Genomic DNA, 19113 nt, shown 5'->3' with positions numbered 1-19113 from the left:
AGGTGATTCCCACCCCCCAACCTGGAGAACTTACCCCTGGCAGGGTCTTCTGCTCGTGCAGTGCACTCTGGGCCTTGAGAGCAGAGTCCCGGGCGCAGTAGGTGAGGAAGGCACAGCCTGAGGAGGAAGAGGCTGGCTCAGGGGGTTTCCTGAAACCCCCAGCTATTCTTCTTTGAAATACCCTACTAAGTTGACAAACTTAAGGCCACTCTCCTTTAAACAAGAACTCTGCTTTCTGAGAAGCCTTCTCTGCCTCCCACCCCTGGAGAGAGGGGCTTCATGTGCCTGGGGACCAGTGTCCCAGGCTCACTTTCATTTGCTCCTGGCATCCTGCCCAGAGAACATATGCACCCACACCCAGTCACATGTGCAGACAATCCCATATCTCCCCTCCCCACTCCAGTCATAAGTCCTGTTGGGGTTAAACCTCCCTAAGCAGCTTTATCATCATCTTTAACCCAGACTTCCCCCTCCTTTTTGGGTTTAGACTCATGGAGTCTCCCAGGATCAGCCTCAATTCCTTCCCAACTCAGTTTCAGATGGGAGGAGGCAAAAGAGTAAAAGAAGGATTGGGGGCCAACCCCAGCACCTCCCAGCTCTTTTCCATATCTCCCTTCCCTAAGTTTGAAGCTGGGGAATGGATTGATTTGAGACTTAGAAGATGGGATTGGTTTAAGGGCTTCCCATAGGTGGTAGTTTCCAGGGACCCCCTAATCCTGTTCAAGGATTTTGATCTGTCAACCCTCCTAGGGCTTTGAGGTAGGGCTTCTTAAAGAGTTATTGTGCCCCAAATCTGGCTCCTCTAAAAGGGCCAGCAGATATGGGGCAGCGAAGAGGTCTAGGTTGAGCCAAAGTGTCAAGTTCAGCCCTCTCTTTGTTCAGCCTCAGGACCTGTAGCCTGCTAGGAAGCACTGAAGCAGCACTCTCCTCCTTTCCAACAGCCAAAGAGCACTCATTCATTCAGAAAATATTTATTGAACACTTACTTATTATGGTGGGGCCTTTTGATGAGCTTGGGGATAGAGTGGCAACAAGACAGACACATTCCCTGCCCTCATGGAGATTAGACAAATCATGAGGGGCCCCTAAACGAGTCCAAAGGGTTGAGTAATGTCTCAAAGAAGGCACTGAGTCCTCAAGAACAAGAACACTGAGTCCTTAACAATCAGGTGATGAAAGGGACAGTGATTATTTCAGACAGCGGGAAAAGAATATATGAAGGCTGAATCAAGAATTTGGTGTGTTGGGGAAATGGATAGAAGGTTAGTGTGACTGGAGGCTGGTGCATGGGGGCAGAGTGGCTAGTGAGGTATGCAGGAATCAAGTCATATGTAGCCTTGTGGGCCTCAGTCAGATTTTGAACTTTTTCCTAAGAGCAATGGAGAGCCACTTTAAAGGGTTTTAAGCAGATCTGTGAGATAAGATCTGTTTTCAAAAGGAGCCTTATGAGTGTAGGAGGGAGAACGACTGAAGGAGGAGAAAGTGGATATGGTGAGCCATTAGGAACTTGGGGCAGATTTCCACTTAGACCTCAGCAGATTAGAAAGGCAAATGGAACCATTTTTTTTCTGGCCTCTTCTACAGTGCTGCCCCCTTCAGATGGGTTTATTGTCGGCCATTCATTGAGGTAAAGGGAACTTAGAGAACTGAGCAAAACTCTTACCATATCAACAGGGAAACTGAAGCCCAGAGAGTGGGTCAGTGGCAGGGCAGGATTTGGAATGTCTTAACTCCCAAGCTGGGGTTGTTTTCAAAGCACTTGGGTAACAAGTGGCTGCCTGCCTCGGTATCCAGCCATCAAAAGGAAAATGAGTCACTGTTGCTGGGGGGAGGATGAGGAAGATGTTGACTTGGAGACCCTCCACAATCATCTTGGAAGGCAACACTTGCCTTGGAGAGTTTTGATTTAGTTTGGAAATAAATCACCAAACACCTGATTCCACTTACATCCCTGCTGTGTCTTTTGCCACCAACCCATATCACCCGACATCCAAATCGGGCAGGGTTGCCTGTCTGAAAGGCTCAGGGGCCCAGTTGCTGCCTAAAGAAGCCCCATGTGGACTAGCCAGGATGGAGGGTGGAAGAATGAGGGGAAGAAAAGACAGGGAAGCATGGTTTGAGAGACAGATGAATGAAAGTAACAGGCAGAATTAGAGCTAAATGAAAAGAGAGAGGATGAGGGAACAGTTCAGAGACTCTTGATAGTGAGAAGAGTGAGATTTAAGGGTATTCTATACACTTCCCTTATTGTACAGATGGCCTACAAAGATTAGCTTTGTACTTACATACTGAAATCAATGTCTAAAAATAAGAAAATGAGTTGCTATAGAGGGATGGACAGACAGGCAGGTAGTGGGAGTGCATTAGAAGGAATCTAGATGGTGTGGTATTGTTCTTTCACACACCCATTAACACAACCCCACCCCAAAGGGTGGAAGCTGTACTCCTAGCCGGATGGTCCTAGCCCTTCTATTGGCATTTTCTCGAAGTGCCTACATTAGTGTGCCGAGGAACCCCGCAAGGCCTCCCAGTTGAAGAGGTGGCAGTCTGATTCCAGCTCTCAGTCCTTAGGAATGTACCTTTAGCTGTTACCCAAGGCCCACCACTCCTCTCTTAGGAAGATCGTGGAGGATAGTTGGTGACTCTTTCCCAGCAAAAATGTGAAACCACAGCATGGTGGTGGTGCAGGGGGAGGATATAAGAGAGTTTCTTCTCAAATCATCTCCCCTTCTCCTGCCCATGTATGACATGTGTCTCTGGCTCTCTTACTCCAGCCCTGCCTGGCCAGACTTTTCTGCATGTAAACAAGCCTCCTCCCTCTCTCTACAGGAAGAAAGGGGTGTGGCCGAACCGTGGTGCCTGTGTCTCTCTAGAAAGGGCGGGGAGAAGATCTCCTTCTGTCTCTTCAGCCTGACTCACCCTGAGAATGGGTCTGGATTGTGACCAGCCTGTGAGGGAGGGAAAGAAGGAGGCCATAAAGAGGATTGGGGAGGAGCAAAGAAGAGGCACAGGAGTGGGGGGATTAGAGAAGGAAAGAAGTGTGGATTCAGCTGAGGGAGATCCAAGAGGAAAGGGACACAGGGTGGCAGGAGTTCCCAGCTGAGGTCAGGGTTCTGACCTGGAATCAGAAGAGATGGAGAGCATTGGGATTCTGGTGAAGGGCAGGAAAGATTGGGGCTGTTGTTGAACATGAAGGGTTATTTGGAACTGAGAGCATTGGATTTTGTGTTAGACAGGTCTGGGTTCTGAAGAAGGGGAGGGTTTGGGTCTCCAGTGCTTTAGGTTGGCAGTCTGAGAGTCAAAAGAAGGCTCTTGAGGGGGATGGCTGGACTAGGAGGCCAGAAGGAGGGGTGCAAGTCCAAGATATGCATGTGAGTGGTTAGGCCTGAGTGAGGCACCACCAGTTGGAGGATTCAGGAATGTTTGGGTTCAGGGTTTGGGAAATTGAGGGTATTCGAGATCTAGAAGGTGGAGTAAGTTTTCAAATTCCGGAATTTTAGGTCTGATGGGAGAGGTGGAGGAGAGGTCCAACTGAAAGGCAGGGACTGCTGGGATGTGAGAGGTGGAGGCCAGGAATTTGGAGGTTAGAGTGGAGAACATGTTAGGGGACCACAGTGATAATCAGAGGGAGGATGTCAGAGAGAAAATTCTGTGATCTGGGAAGGGGGCTGGGCTGAGGTGGGGCTGATGTTGGACTGGTGTTGGACTGGCTCTCGGCAGGGCTAGGGCTGGGGCAGGGCTGGGGTCGGGCCACACTCTAATCGGACTGGGGTTGGGCTGGGCTGGGCTGACCCCGCGCACCTTTGTGGAGGCCGGTGAGCCGGTCCTTCAGCACCGTCAGCTCGTAGATGCGGCCGAACTCCTCGAACAGCGGCTTGAGGTCCTGCTCGTCCAAGCCCCGCGGGATCTGCCCCACGAAGAGCTTGATGGCGTCGTGGTCCTTCATGGGCACGGCGGGGCCAGGATGTAGCCCGCTCATGCCGACGCCGCTGTCCGCGGTGCTGAAACCCAGGCGCGGGCCGGGGCCAGCGGGCTGCGCTGACCCTCCCGGCGCCGCGGCCATGTCCCCGCCCTGTCCGCCCTCCCGCTGGTCCCACCGGTCCCGCCTGTCCCGCCGTCCCCTCCCTGGACCGGTGGCGAGGGCCAGGGGGAGGGGGCGGGGCCCGGGCGGAGAGGGCGGGGGGGCTGCCCAGGGGGCGGGGTCCGGGTGGAGGGGCGTAGAGGGGGTGGGGCGGGCTGGAAAGGGGCGGGGCCGGGGCGGGGCGGGCCCGGGCCGAGGTGGCGGCGGGACGCTGGGGTCTGGCTTGAGGTCCCCGTGCGGCTCTCTCTGGGCTCCCGCCCGAGCTCTCCCGGAGCCGAGCCCCGAGCCCCAGCCCCCGTGCTTGGTGACGTCAGACAGCTGGCCGCCGAGTCTACGCAAATGATTTGCATAATAAGGAAGCACGGCCAATCAGAGTGGGAGTTGACTGGGCTCGCCGGGGGCGGGAGGGGCGGCTGGGCTCACGCGCTCCTGCTTGCCATGGCAACCGGACCCTCGAATGCCCTGTGTGTGTCGAGTGTGTGCGGGCGTGGCCGTGGATCGCGCGTGTGCGCCTTGGGCCGCGTGAGGGGAAGCAGCTTCGTCATGCGTGATGGTGTCTGCCAGAGTTGGAGCTAACCCCCACTGCACACACTGGCATACACAGGCACACGCAAGCACACACACCTCCAAAGGCTGGAGCGTTTCCTGCGGGGGTGGATGGGGATTCCTCTTCTCCATTCCCACTATCAAGCCAGTCCCTCGGAGCCAATCCCACCCCGCCCCATCACACATCTCTGTCTTTGGTGTCTTTAACCACTTTCTTACCCCTGAGCCTCAAACACGTTCGTCTCCCTTGCAGCCTTAAAAAGAAAGAAAGAATAAAATAAAAACCCCTTAAACACTCCTTGAACACGGATTCCTCCTTAGGAGAGTGAGGGAACTTAGCCGTATTTACTCAAAACCCGTTATGCACCAGGTGCCGGGTTCATCCCAGTTCGGTGAGTTCAGGAGTGTTCTCTTTTTCCGGAAAAGGAAGCTGAGGTTCTGAGGGTCGAGCAGGTTAGGGCCAGGCCCACCCCAACATTTGTTGGGCCCAGCGCAAAAGAAGAAATGGAAATCGACATACTGTGTGTCTAAATATTTAAAAGATACAAATCAAATTACAATTTGTTAAATATGTTCCCCTCTTATTTTCACAAATACAGGTTCAGAATTACGAAAATGAAAGACACACATACAGCTACGCTTTTTATATGACTGAAAGTTGGCAAAATATCAGAGCTGACGGAATTTTATTACTCTTGCACATGTCTAGGTATTCTCTTCATGGATCAGTGATGTTTGCACAAAGTAGTAAAACAATGTTTGGACAAAGATGCATACTTCATAAATTATATATTTATTCCATAATGTATTTTTCATGCCTCTTTCAGTAAAATTGCTAATTTTTTAATAGAGATTTCCTTTTTTTTTTTTTTTTTTAATAGGTTCTCATTCTGTCACCCAGGCTGGAGTGCAGTAGTGCGATCTAAGATCACTGCAACCTCAACCTCCTGAGTTCAAGTGATCCTCCCACCTAAGCCTCCCGAATAGCTGGGATGACAGGTGCACGCTACCATGCCTGGCTAACTTTTTTTGTGTGTGTGCTAGAGACTGGGGTTTCACCATTCTTTTTTTTTTTTTTTTTTTTTTTTGAGACGGAGTCTCGCGCTGTGTCACCCAGGCTGGAGTGCAGTGGCGCGATCTCGGCTCACTGCAAGCTCCGCCTCCCAGGTTCAGGCCATTCTCCTGCCTCAGCCTCCGAGTAGCTGGGACTACAGGCGCCCGCCACCACGCCCGGCTAGTTTTTTGTATTTTTAGTAGAGACGGGGTTTCACCATGTTAGCCAGGATGGTCTCGATCTCCTGACCTCGTGATCCGCCCGCCTCGGCCTCCCAAAGTGCTGGGATTACAGGCTTGAGCCACCGCGCCCGGCAGGGGGGTTTCACCATTCTGCCCAGGCTTGTCTAGAACTCCTGAGCTCAAGTGATCCACTCACCTTGGTGCCCCAGAGTGCTGGGATTACAAGAGTCTGCCACTGCACCTGGCTTAATAGAGATTTTAACGTAACTTGTGTCCATCGACTATTCTAAGAAACTGCGCGAGACCAGCAGTAGCAACTGGAATCATCAAAAAGTTCTTAAAACAATACTCAATTCAGAAGCAAATCATGATTTTTAAATCATTTATTTTTCTGGCTGAGCGTGGTGACTGACACCTGTAATCCCAGCACTTTGGGAGGCCAAGGCGGGCAGATCACTTGAGGTCAGGAGTTCGAGACCAGTCTGGCCAACATGACAATATCCCATCTCTACTAAAAATACAAAAATTAGCCAGGATTGGTGGCCGGATCCTGCTACTCTGGAGGCTGAGGCAGAAGAATCGCTTGAACCCAGGAGGTGGAGGTTGCAATGAGCCGGGATCGTGTCACTGCACTCCAGCCTGGGTGATAGAGTGAGACTCCATCTCAAAAAAAAAAAAAAAAAAAAAAAAAAATGCTGCAGCAAATTATGATTTTCAAAAATTATTTTTCTGGCAGGATGTGGTGGCTCACACCTGTAATCCCAGCACTTCGGGAGGCCGAGGTGGGTGGATTGCTTGAGATCAGGAGTTTGAGACCAGCCTGGCCAACATGGCAAAACCCCATTTTTACTAAATGAATAAATAAAATAAAATAAATCATTTTTCTCCTTTAATAGAAAGTTACTCCTTGTAATAAGTTGACCATGAAATGGGTTACTGGAACATTTCATTTTCATTCAGTCCTATGTAAATTTTTTTTTTTTTTTTGAGACGGAGTCTTGCTGTGTTGCCCAGGCTGGAGTGCAATGGCCCAATCTCAGCTCACTGCAAGCTCCGCCTCCCAGGTTTATGCCATTCTCCTGCCTCACCGTGTTAGCCAGGATGGTCTTGATCTCCTGACCTCGTGATCCACCCATCTCAGCCTCCCAAAGTGCTGGGATTACAGGCTTGAGCCACCGCGCCCAGCCCAGCCTTGTATTTTTAGTAGAGATGCAGTTTCACCATGTTGACCAGGCTGGTCTTGACCTCCTGACTTCAAGTGATCTGCCTACCTCAGCCTCCCAAAGTGCTGGGATTACAAGTGAGAGCCACTGTGCCCGGCCCTATATGCTTGCTGATTTTGTCTAATAGTTTTATCAATTGTTGAGAGAAAGGTGTTGAAGGCTTCAATTGTAATTGTGGATTTGTCTATTTCTCCTTTCAGTTCCATTAGTTTTTGCCTCACATATTCTGTAGCTCTGTCATTTGGGGCATAAACATTAAAAACTGTGATGCCTTGGTGAATTGATACTTTTATTATTATGTAATGTCACTCTGTTCTTGGTAAACTTTTTGCATGGAGAGTTACTTTGATATTAATATAGCCATTTATGTTTTCTTTTGATTAATCTTTGCAAAATAAACCTTTTTCTATCCTTTTACTTTCAAGCTACCTATATAGTTGTATTTAAGTGAGTTGATTTTAGACAGCATATAATTGGGTCATTTTTTTAAAGTCCATGCTACCAATCTTTGTCTTAGTTGACATATTTAGACCATTTACATTTAATGTAATTATTGGCATTACAGGTATGAGTCTGTAATTTACATTTACATTTAATTAACATTTACATTTAATGTAATTATTGGTATGTTAGGGCCTAAGACTGTCACTTAATTTTTTGTTTTCTTTTTGTTGCCTCTGTTCTTCATTTCTCTTTGCTTTATCTTTCTTCTTGTTTTTAGAGATGGGGTCTTGCTATGTTGCCCATAATGGTCTCAAACTCCTGGCCTCAATCTTTCCAACTTAGCCTCCCAAGCAGCTATGATTACAGGCTTGAGCCACTACACCTGGTTCATTTCTGTTTTGTTTTTCCTGTGCTCTTGTGGATAAAGTGTTTCTTATTCTATACATACATAGCTTATCACAGTCTACTGGTATTGACATTTTGCCAGTTTGAGTGAAGTGTAGAAATCTTACCTACTGTTAAGTCCCTTTATCCTCCCCCATTTATAATTATCTTAAGTACTTCCTCTATATATTTCAGAACCACTTTAGACAATGTTATCCAATCACCATTTATAAAAAAACTCCAGAAGCATTAAAGTCTATGGCATTTACCCATATTTTCCTTCTTTCAGTTGTTTTTTCTTCCTTTCTGATAGTTCAAGATTCCTTCTTTTATCATTTCCTTTACATTTTAAGAACTTCCTTTAGCCATTCTTTTAGAGTAGTTATGTTGGTGACAGATTCTCTAAGTGTTCCTTCATCTGAGAATGTCTCGATCTCCCCTCCATTTCTGAAGGATACTTTTGCTGGATATTGAATTTTGGTTTGACAGTTCTTTTCTTTCATCGCTTGAAAAATGTGCCACTTCTTTCTGGCCTTTGTAGTATCTGATGAGAGATCCTGTTTTTCTCTTATACATAAGATATTGTCATCTCTTTCTCAATTCTATGTTTGTCTTTAAATTTCAGAAGTTTGATTATCATGTGTCCTGATATGGATTTCTTTGGCTTTATCCTGTTTGGGGCTCACTTTGTTTCTTTAATCTGTAGCTTTACATCTTTCACTAAATTAGAACAGTTTTCAGCCACTATTTCTTCAAGTACTTTTTAAGCCCATCTCCCCTCTCCTCTCTCTCCATGACAGGAGTGTTAGATCTTTTGTTATAATCCCATAGGTCCCTGAGATTCTATCTATTTTCTTTTAAGTCTATTTTCTCTCTGTTGTTCAGATTGGGTAAGTTCTATTGTTCTATCTTCAAGTTCACTGATGCTTTCCTCTATCATTCTCTACTCTGGCATTGAATCCATTGAGTTTTTCATTTTGGTTGTATTTTTTATTTTTTTTTTTATTTTTTTTTTTATTTTTTTATTTTTTTTTATTTTTTTTGAGACGGAGTCTCGCGCTGTGGCCCAGGCTGGAGTGCAGTGGCGCGATCTCGGCTCACTGCAAGCTCCGCCTCCCGGGTTCACACCATTCTCCTGCCTCAGCCTCCTGAGTAGCTGGGACTACAGGCGCCCACCACCGCGCCCGGCTAATTTTTTTGTATTTTTACTAGAGACGGGGTTTCACTGTGGTCTCGATCTCCTGACCTTGTGATCCGCCCGCCTCGGCCTCCCAAAGTGCTGGGATTACAGGCGTGAGCCACCGCGCCCGGCCTTGGTTGTATTTTTTAATTCTAAAATTTCCTTGTGGACCAGGTTTGGTGGCTCACACCTGTAATCCCAGCACTTTGGGAGGCTGAGGCAGGCAGATCACCTGAGGTCAGGAGTTCGAGACCAGCCTGGTCAACATGATGAAACCCTGTCTCTCTTAAAAATATAAAAATTAGCTGGGTGTGGCAGCATGTGCCTGTAGTCCCAGCTACTTGGGGGACTGAGGCAGGAGAATAGCTTGAACCAGGAGGTGGAGGTTGCAATGAGCCAAGATCATACCACTGCACTCCCATCTGGGCAACAGAGCGAGACTCTGAAAAAAACAAATTTCCATGTGGTCTTCATTTACATTTTCTATTTTTTTCTAAGACTTTCTATTTTTCCATTTGTTTCAAGTGTGTTTGCAATTGCTTATGATGCATTTCATGATGGCTGCTTAAAAATTCTTGACAGATAATTCTAATATGTGTGTCATCTCAGTGTTGATGCCTATTGATTGACTTTTCTCATTAAAGTTGAGAGTTTCTCGATTCTTAGTATAATGAGAGATTTTCAATTGATTCCTGAACATTTTGGGTATTTTATTATGAGACTCTAGATCTTATTTAAATGTTATATCTAATTTAAACATGTTTAGCAGGCCTTCTTTGACCCCCAACTAGTGAGGAAACAAGGACACTACCTTGTTATTGTGAGATAAGGGTGGAAGTTAAGGTTTCCTACTAGGTCTCTGCTGAAACCACCTCGAATGAAAGGGAAGGTGGCCTCATTACTGCTGGGCGGGAGTGAAAGCTTCCAATTAGAGACTCCTATGATGTTACTCTATCAAGAAGGGAGAAGAGTCCCATGTGGTCTCCACTGAACCCATAAGGCTCGTATCTGTTAATGCTGGGTGGGTATACAAGTCCTAGTTCCTCGTTTGACATTCTCTGATGACACCTTGATGGCAGGTGGGAGAAGGGGCCTTGTTACATCCATAGCCTAGACTAGTTGAATCAGAATTGCTGGGGTAGGACTCAGGCATCAGCATGTTTTTTTTTTTTTTTTTTTTTTTTTTTTTTTTTTTTTTGAGACGGAGTCTCGCTCTGTCGCCCAGGCTGGAGTGCAGTGGCCGGATCTCAGCTCACTGCAAGCTCCGCCTCCCGGGTTCACGCCATTCTCCTGCCTCAGCCTCCCGAGTAGCTGGGACTACAGGCGCCCGCCACCTCGCCTGGCTAGTTTTTTGTATTTTTTTAGTAGAGACGGGGTTTTACCGTGTTAGCCAGGATGGTCTCGATCTCCCGACCTCGTGATCCACCCGTCTCGGCCTCCCAAAGTGCTGGGATTACAGGCTTGAGCCACCGCGCCCGGCCGACATCAGCATGTTTTAAAGCTCCCTTGTTGAATCCAATGTGTGTGGAAGCAAGCTTAAGAATTACTGCTCTAGAACTTCCTTTAGTCAAGAGACTGTTGGTGATAAGCTCTGCTTTGCTTATCTGGAAATTCTTTATTTCGAGTCACTTCTTGAATAATAACTTAGTAAATATATAATTACAATTATTTTCTCTTACTTTTACTTTGAAGATATTATTTCACCATACTTTGGTTTCCATTTTTGCTTATGAGACATCAACTGGCAGTCAATTTGCAGGTACTTAGTGTTTCCCTGACTGCTCTTAAGATCTTTTGATTTCTTTTGGCAATCTTCACTTTTACAAGGATGTGTTTAATTGCTTAAAATGTCTTGTGCTTTCTAAATCTACACATTTATGTTTTCCCTGAATTCTAGAGGATTGTCAGGCATTGTTTCCTCAGTTATTTTCTCTCTCCCATGTGGTGTGATGTGCTGCCATTGTGATGTGATGGTCAGGACCTCCTTTCCCCCAACCCTTCAGTGAACAATGTGTTGTTATAGTTTAGGGGAGTGCTGTCCCCTTCAGAGTTTGCCTCAAGGTCATGCTCCTTCCCAGGGCAGTCCAAATTCAATGACTGATTAATACAGGATTATAAAGGTCTAGCTATCTCAGCCTAAATCACAACAATGCTGAAGGCCATTCTAGTTGGGCTAAATTTAAAATAGTTGGATATGTAAAAATTTGAGTTTGGTGCCAATGGGCTTTTGAGCTAATGGGTCTCAGCCTGCTCTGAAGAAGTAAACAACATAGGGCCAATATACAGAGGTCATCTTTGGTTCATTTGCATAACATGGCCCCAGCACTGGCACTGAACATGTTGTCATCTCTTCAGGTGTTGGCCATTCTGGGTTTGTTCTCCCCAGGTACATGTGTTTCTATTCAACCCGTAGTTTGAAGCCTTTTTATTTCAGGAAAAAAACAAAACAAAACTGTTAGGCCGGGCACGGTGGCTTTTGCCTGTAATCCCAGCTCTTTGGGAGGCCATGGTGGGTGGATCACTTGAGGTCAGGAGTTCAAGACCAGCTTGGCCAATATGGTGAAACGCCGTCTCCACTAAAAATACAAAAATTAGCAGGGCGTGGTGGTGGGCGCCTGTAATCCCAGCTACTTGGGAGGCTGAGGTAGGAGAATCGCTTGAATTCAGGAGGCAGAGGTTGTAGTGAGCCAAGATTACGCCACTGCCCTCCAGCCTGGAGGCAGAACAAGACTGCAAGACTCCCTCTCAAAAAAAAAAAAAAGTATGAAAGTATAGTTTTAGTATATGTTCTGTTCTGTTGCTTTCCCTTTCCTCTTCAGGAAATCCTATCATACATATGTTAGATCTTCTGCCTATCTTGTTTTGTTTTGTTGTTGTTTTTTTTAAATCACTTTCTCCCAAATCCTTTTTTATCTCTTTCTTCTTTAATTTTTTTTTTTTTAAATCCTCCATGGCCGGGTGCGGTGGCTCACACTTGTAATCCCAACACTTTGGGAGGCCAAAGAGGGCAGATCACCCCCATTTAATCTTCTGTTTGTCTGAAGGTATTATCCATTGTCATTTTTGGATTTTTTCTAGAGTTGTGAAACTTCTAGAATAGACTTTATTTCTGAAATAACTTTTCATTTATTCTAATTCCCTCCTGAGTTCTATAACCTCACTTTTAAACATCTTATTTTTTCCAATCATCACATTTTTGAATTTTTCTAATTCTTTTTTTATTTTATTTATTTATTTTTTTGAGACGGATTCTCGCTCTGTCGCCCAGGCTGGAGTGCAGTGGCCGGATCTCAGCTCACTGCAAGCTCCGCCTCCCGGGTTCACGCCATTCTCCTGCCTCAGCCTCCCGAGTAGCTGGGACTACAGGTGCCCGCCACCTCGCCTGGCTAGTTTTTTGTATTTTTTAGTAGAGACGGGGTTTCACCGTGTCAGCCAAGATGGTCTCGCTCTCCTGACCTCGTGATCCGCCCGTCTCGGCCTCCGAAAGTGCTGGGATTACAGGCTTGAGCCACCATGCCCGGCCAAATTTTTCTAATTCTTATATTTATTTTTCATAGTCCCTTTTCTTTTCTTAATGGTTTTCTTTTGTTTTAAGGGTAAATCTTTCTGTCATGTTTTCATTGTCAATAGGGACATTATGGTATTATTCCCTATCTTCCTTTTTTATGTATGGACTTCAATTGAGTAGTTTTAATTGCTTTTTTTTTTTTTGAGATAGAGTTTCGCTCTGGAGTGTAGTGGCATGACCTCGGCTCACTGCAACCTCCGCCTCCCAGGTTCAAGCGATTCTCCTGCCTCAGCTCCCCAAGTAGCTGGGATTACAGGCGCACGCTACTATACACCTGGCTAATTTTGTATTCTTAGTGGAGATGGGATTTTGCCATGTTGGAAAAGCTGGTCTTGAACTCCTGACCTCAGGTGATCCACCTGCCTTGGCCTCCCGAAGTGCTGGGATTACAGGGGTGAGCCACCGCGCCTGACCTAATTGGTCATTTTTAAGTGCAATGAGTTGTTCTGTTTAGAAAGAGCAATAGGAAGAATAGTCTTTTTCTTTTCTTTTTTTTTTTTTTTTTGTGATGGAGTCTCACTCTGTCACCCAGGCTGGAGTGCAGTGGCGCGATCTCGGCTCACTGAAACCTCCATCTCCTAGGTTCAAGTGGTTCTCCTGCCTCAGCCTGTTGAGTAGCTGGGATTACAGGTGCCCGCCACCACACTCAGCTAATTTTTCTTTTTTGACCATGTTGACCAGGCTGGTCTCGAACTCCTGACCTTAAGTGATCTGCCCGCTTTGGCCTCCCAATGTGCTGGGATTTCAGGCATGAGCCACCACGCCCAGCCAAGAATAGCTTTTCTAGCTTCAAAGCTTTAGAGTTTCCTTTACCTTTCTTAAAATGGGTGATACAAATATAATCTTTGACTCCTGAGACAGGCATCCTCTACTACTCCACCTACTTCTATCTGGACCTTCTCTTTTTTTTCTTCCCTTATTGTCTCTGCCAAGTTCTATTTGGATTCTACTGCCAGCAGTTTCTCCTCTATTTGGGCTTTGTCTTGGTAGGAAGTGTTGATTTGTTAGCCCCAAGATCTTATAAAGTTCAGACCACTCCAATATCTCCAGAACTTTAAAAATTAGAACAGAAATCAATGAAATTGAAAACAGAAAATAAAGAGTATTTCTCCCTTTGGAATATATACATTCAATGCTACAGGTTTCTCTTGGAGCATTGCTTTTACTACATCCCACAAATTTTAATAAGTTGTATCGTTTTCATTTAGTTTAAAATATTTTCAAAATTTCTCGAGTCTTTTTCTTTTCTTTTTTCTTTTTTGAGGTGGGGTCTCACTCTGTCACCCAGGCTAGAGTGCAGTGGCATGATCATCGCTGTATTAGTTAGAGTTCTCTAGAGGGCCAGGACTAATAGGACAGATGTATATATGAAAGGGAGTTTATTAAGGAGTATTGACTCACACGATCGCAAGATGAAGTCCTACAATAGGTCGTCTGCAACCTGAGGAGCAAGGAGCCAGTCTGAGTCCCAAAACCTCAAAAGAGGGAAACTGACAGTGCAGCCTTCAGTCTGTGGCCGATGGCCATAGAGTCCCTCGCAAACCACTTAAGTCCAAGAGTCCAAAAGCTGAAGAACTTGGAGTCCGATGTTTGAAGGCAGGAAGCATCCAGCACAGAAGAAAGACGAAGACCAGAAGACTCAGCCAGTCTGTCCTTCCACTTTCTTCTGCCTGCTTTATTCCAGCTGCACTGGCAGCTGATTAGATTGTGACCACTGGAATGAGGATGAGTCTGACTTGTTAATCTCCTTTGGCAACATCCTCACAGACATACAGAGGAACAATACTTTGCATCCTTCAATCCAATCAAGTTGACACTCGATATTAACCATCACAGTAGCTCACTGCAGCCTTGACTGCCTGGGCTCAAGTGATCCTCCCACCTCAGCTTCCCGAGTAGCTGGGACCACAAGTATGTGCCACACCCAGCTAATTTATTATTATTATTTATTTATTTTTTAGAAATGGGGTATCACTATGTTGCCCAGGCTAGTTTTGAGTCTTTTCTTTGGCCTATGTCTTATTCAGAAGTGTATTGGTTAATAAGCTACTCTGGAAGCTGAGGCAGGAGAATCGCTTGAACGTGGGAGGTGGAGGTTGCAGTGAGCCGAGATCGCACCACTGCACTCCAGCCTGTGCGACAGCGTGAGACTCCATCTCCAAAAAAAAAAATAAATAAATAAAATAAAAAGAAGAAGAAAAATGCCCGGGCGTAGTGGCTCCTCACGCCTGTAATCCCAGCACTTTGGGAGGCTAAGGCGGGCGGATCACAAGGTCAGGAGTTCAAGACCAGCCTGGCCAATATGGTGAAACCCTGTCTCTACTAAAAAAATACAAAAAAAAAAAAAAAAAAGTGTATTGGTTAATCTTCAAATATTTGGGTATTTTCAAGCTATATTTCTGTTATTGAATTCTGCTTAATTATTTTTTGTGATTTGGGGGCATACACTGTATGATTTCAAGCTCTTTAAATATGTTAAGGAGTGTTTTATGCCCAAAAATGTGGTCTATCTTGGTGAATATTCCATGTGAACCTGAAATGAATGTTTAAACCCAGTTGACTCATGTTGCTGTTCACTTCAACTATGTCACTACCAGTCTTTCTCCTGGATCTGTTAACTCCTAATACAGGGCTGTCAAAGACTCTAACTGTAAGAGCAGATTTGTGTATTTCTTTTTGCCGTTCTATCAGTTTTTTTTCTCTCCTATGTATTTTGATACTAGGGCATACACATAAAGGATTATGTCTTCTTGAAGAACTGATCTCTTTATCATTGTGTAATAGCCCTCTCTATTTTTTTTTTTTTTTTGAGACAGGGTCTTGCTCTGTCACCAAGGCTGAAGTGCACTGTTGTTGCAATCATGGCTCACTGCAGCCTTTAACTCTCAGGTTCAAGTGATCCTCTCGCCTCACCCTTCTGAGTAGCTGGGACTATAGGCACATACCACCACGCCTGGCTAACTTTTGTATTTTTTGTAGAGATGGCATTTTACCATGTTGCCCAGGCTGGTCTCAAGTGATCCTCCTGCCTCGGCCTCCTAAAGTGCAGGGGTTACAGGCATGAACCATCGCACCTGGCCCTCTTTATCCTTGATAATTTTCCTTGCTCTGAAGCTGACTCCATCTGAAACTAATACAGCTTTCTGTTTTCTTTCATAGAGATGGGGGTCTCACTATATTGCCCAGGCTAGTCTCAAACTCCTGGCCTTAAGTGATCCTCCTGCCTTGACCTCCCAAAGAGATGGGCTACCATGCTCAGCCTGCAGCCTTCTTTTGATTAGTGTTAGCATGATGCGTCTTTCTCCATTCCTTTACTTTTAACCCATCTGTGTCCATATTTAAAGTTGATTTCTTATAGACAACAGAAGTTGGGTCTTGCTTTTAAATTACTATTATTATTATTATTATTAGAGTCAGGGTCTCTCTGTCGCCCAGGCTGCAGCTCAGTGGCGCAATCACAACTCACTGCAGCCTTGACCTCCTGGGGTCTGGTGATCTTCCTGCCTCTGCCTCAGCCTCTGCCTCAGCCTCTGGAGTAGCTGGGACTACAAGCACGTGCCACCACACTGGCTTTTTGTACTTTTTATAGAGATGGGGTTTTGCCATGTTGCCCAGGCTGGTCTTGAACTCCTGGGCTCAAGCAGTCTGCCCACCTCAGCCTCCCAAAGTGCTGGAATTACAGGCACAAGCCACTGTGCCTGGCCCTTTTAAAAAGTTCATGTGTTTAGACCATTGATAAAGTTGCCCTTGCTATTTCTTTCATTTCTCTTTCTTTTTTTGTCTTCTTTGGTTTTAACTGATCATTTAATATAATTCCATTTTCTCTTTTCTCTTAATATAGCAGTTATACTTTTTTGGGGGCACAGGGTCTCACTCTGTCCCTCAGGCTGGAGTACACTGGCATAATCATGGCTCACCATAGCCTCAACCTCCCAGGCTCAATTGATTCTCCCCAGTTTGTCTCTTAAGTAGTTGGGACTACAAGTCTGCACCACCATGCCTGGCTAATTTTTAAATTTCTTTTTTTTGTAGAGACGGGGTCTCACTATGTTCCCCTGGTTGCTCTCAAACTCCTGGATTCAAGTGATTCTCCTGTCTTGGCTTCCCAAAGTGCTGGGATTACGGGTGTGAGCCACTGCACTCAATCCTTCTCCTTAAAAAAAATTTTTAGTTGCTGCCCTAAATTTCACAATATACATTTATAAGTAATCCAAGTCCTCTTTTCTTTTTTCTTTCTCTCTTTCATTCTTCTTTCTCTCTTTCATTCTTCTTTCTTACTTTTCTTCTCTCTCTCTCTCTCATCCCTCTCTCTCTTTCTTTCTTTTGAGACAGGGTCTTTCTCTGTCACCCAAGCTAAAGTGCACTGGTGCAATCATAGCTCACTGCAGCCTTACATCCCAGGCTCAAACAATCCTCCTGCCTCAGCCTCCTGAGTAGCTGGGCTAATTTTTATTTTCTATAGAGAATATGGGTCTTGCTATGTTGTCCAGGCTGGTCTTGAACTCTTGGCCTCAAGCAATCCTCCCCATCTTGTTCTTCCAAAGCATTGAGATTACGAATTCCTCTCTCCCATTCTTTTTTTTTTTTTTTTTCTTTTTTCTTTTTTTTTTTTTTTTTGACAAGGTCACCCAGGCTGGAGTGCAATGGTGTGATCTCAGCTCACTGCAACCTCTGCCTTCTGGGTTCAAGTGATTCTCCTGCCTCAGCCTCCCGAGTAGCTGGGATTACAGGTGCATGCCCCCATGCCCAGCTAATTTTTGTATTTTTAGTAGAGATAGGGTTTCACCATGTTGGCCAGGCTGGTTTCAAATTCCTGACCTTGTGATCCGCCCACCTCAGCCTCCCAAAGTGCTGGGATTATAGGCATAAGCCACCGTGCCCAGCCTCATTCCTTATAACATTGCTATCATGTATTTCACTTATTCGTAAGGTAATCACTGAATACATTGCTGGTATTATTATTTCAAACAAACTGCTATTTGTTAGATCACTTCAGATTAAGAAAAATAAAATGTTTTATCTTCATTTACTCCTTCTCTAATGCTCCTCCTTTCTTCCTATAGCCCCAAGTTTTTTCATATAGCCCCTAGATCATTTTCTCTCTCTTTAAATAACTTCTTTAATTTTTTTGCAAGGCAGATTTACTGGTGATAAATTTTCTCAAGTCTTCTTTGAGAAAATCTATTTCTTCTTCACTTCAGATGGATAATTTTGCCAGATACAGAATTCTAGGCTGCTGGGTTTATCCCCCCTTTTTTTCTTTCTTACATATTTCACTTCACTCTCTTCTTGCTTGCATGTTTTCTGAAGAGAAGGCCAATGTAATCCTTATCCTTGTTCCCCTAGAGGCAGGGGTTATTTTTCTCTGACTCCTCTCAATATTTTGTCTTTGATTTTCTGCAGTTTGAATATAATAATGTATAGATGTAGATTATTACTTGGCATTTATCCTGCTTGGTGCTATCTGAGACTCTTGGATCTGTGGTTTGTTGCCTGTCATTAATTTTGTAAAATTCTTGATTGTTATTACTCCCTTAATATTCTCTTCATGTGCCTGGTTATTTCTGATTATATGATAGGCATTGTGTTTGAAAAATATTTTTAGAAATAATTGGAGGTCTAGGGGTACATTTGCCTTCTACAGAACGGATATACATTTGTTTCTGGAAGGCATCTAGGGGCTCTAGCAATCTGAGATAAACTAATTTTAGTGATTGAGATGATTCAAATCTAAGCAGTTTCTGCAATGAATGGTCTGTTTTCAGTTTATCTTGTAGAGTTTGGTCTTTTGAGGTCTCAATCAAAAAAGTGGAGAGTTTTCCAGGGTCCTTTTTGTGGGCCCTGGATTAAAACTTTTTCATTTTATTTAATTATTTTTTCCTACATCCTGGAATTACAAGGAATGGACTACAACTTTTAATCCCCAACCCTGTGAGGTTGTCAAAAGTGCTTCAGAGCATTTTATCAGCCTTATTTGGAATTGGCAGTTGGACCCAGAAGAGACATGCCCCCAAATGCTAGGTTTACTGTTCAGGGTTTTAGTCTTTCTTACATCTCATCCAAGTAATGTTTCATAATATTTTACCATTCCAATGCCTTCAAGCTTTTCTAATTGTCTCCAGTGGTAAGATTGTTCCAAATTATCTAGTCTACCACTATGAGAAAGTAGCCTTCATATATATATGTATGTGTGTGTATGTATATTTTTTTTTCTTTTTTTTTTGAGACAGAGTCTAGCTCTGTTGCCCAGGCTGGAGTGCAGTGGTGCAATCTCAGCTCACTGCAAGCTTCACCTCCTGGGTTCACGCCATTCTCCTGCTTCAGCTTCCCGAGTAGCTGGAACTACTGGCGCCCGCCACCATGCCCGGCTAATTTTTGTATTTTTAGTGGAGACAGGTTTTCACCTTGTTAGCCAGGATGGTCTCGATCTCCTGACCTCGTGATCCGCCTG

General features: G+C 44.9%; 1 protein-coding gene across 4 annotated transcripts in view; it reads right to left on the bottom strand.

The window, feature by feature from the left end:
- The window catches only part of CELF6 (CUGBP Elav-like family member 6), a 36812-nt gene extending 31303 nt beyond the window's left edge, over positions 1-5509 (bottom strand). For 3 of the 4 annotated variants that reach the window (XM_003901149.3, XM_009210547.2, XM_009210548.2), the window contains exons 1-2: positions 3802-4130; positions 35-117 (exon numbers count right to left, since the gene is read on the bottom strand). In XM_003901149.3, the coding sequence (XP_003901198.1) occupies positions 35-117; positions 3802-4063 (345 nt within the window). In that variant the 5' untranslated portion in view covers positions 4064-4130. Of the gene's footprint in view, positions 1-34; positions 118-3801 lie in introns of all 4 variants that reach the window. The other variant, XM_021940677.2, reaches the window with a different exon arrangement.
- Positions 5510-19113: the final 13604 nt, after the last annotated feature.

Source organism: Papio anubis, chromosome 7 (assembly GCF_008728515.1).
Source record: "Papio anubis isolate 15944 chromosome 7, Panubis1.0, whole genome shotgun sequence".
Classification (NCBI taxonomy): Eukaryota; Metazoa; Chordata; class Mammalia; order Primates; family Cercopithecidae; genus Papio; species Papio anubis.
The sequence above is the reverse complement of the archived record's forward strand: the minus strand, read 5'-3'. Positions and strand labels throughout refer to the sequence as shown.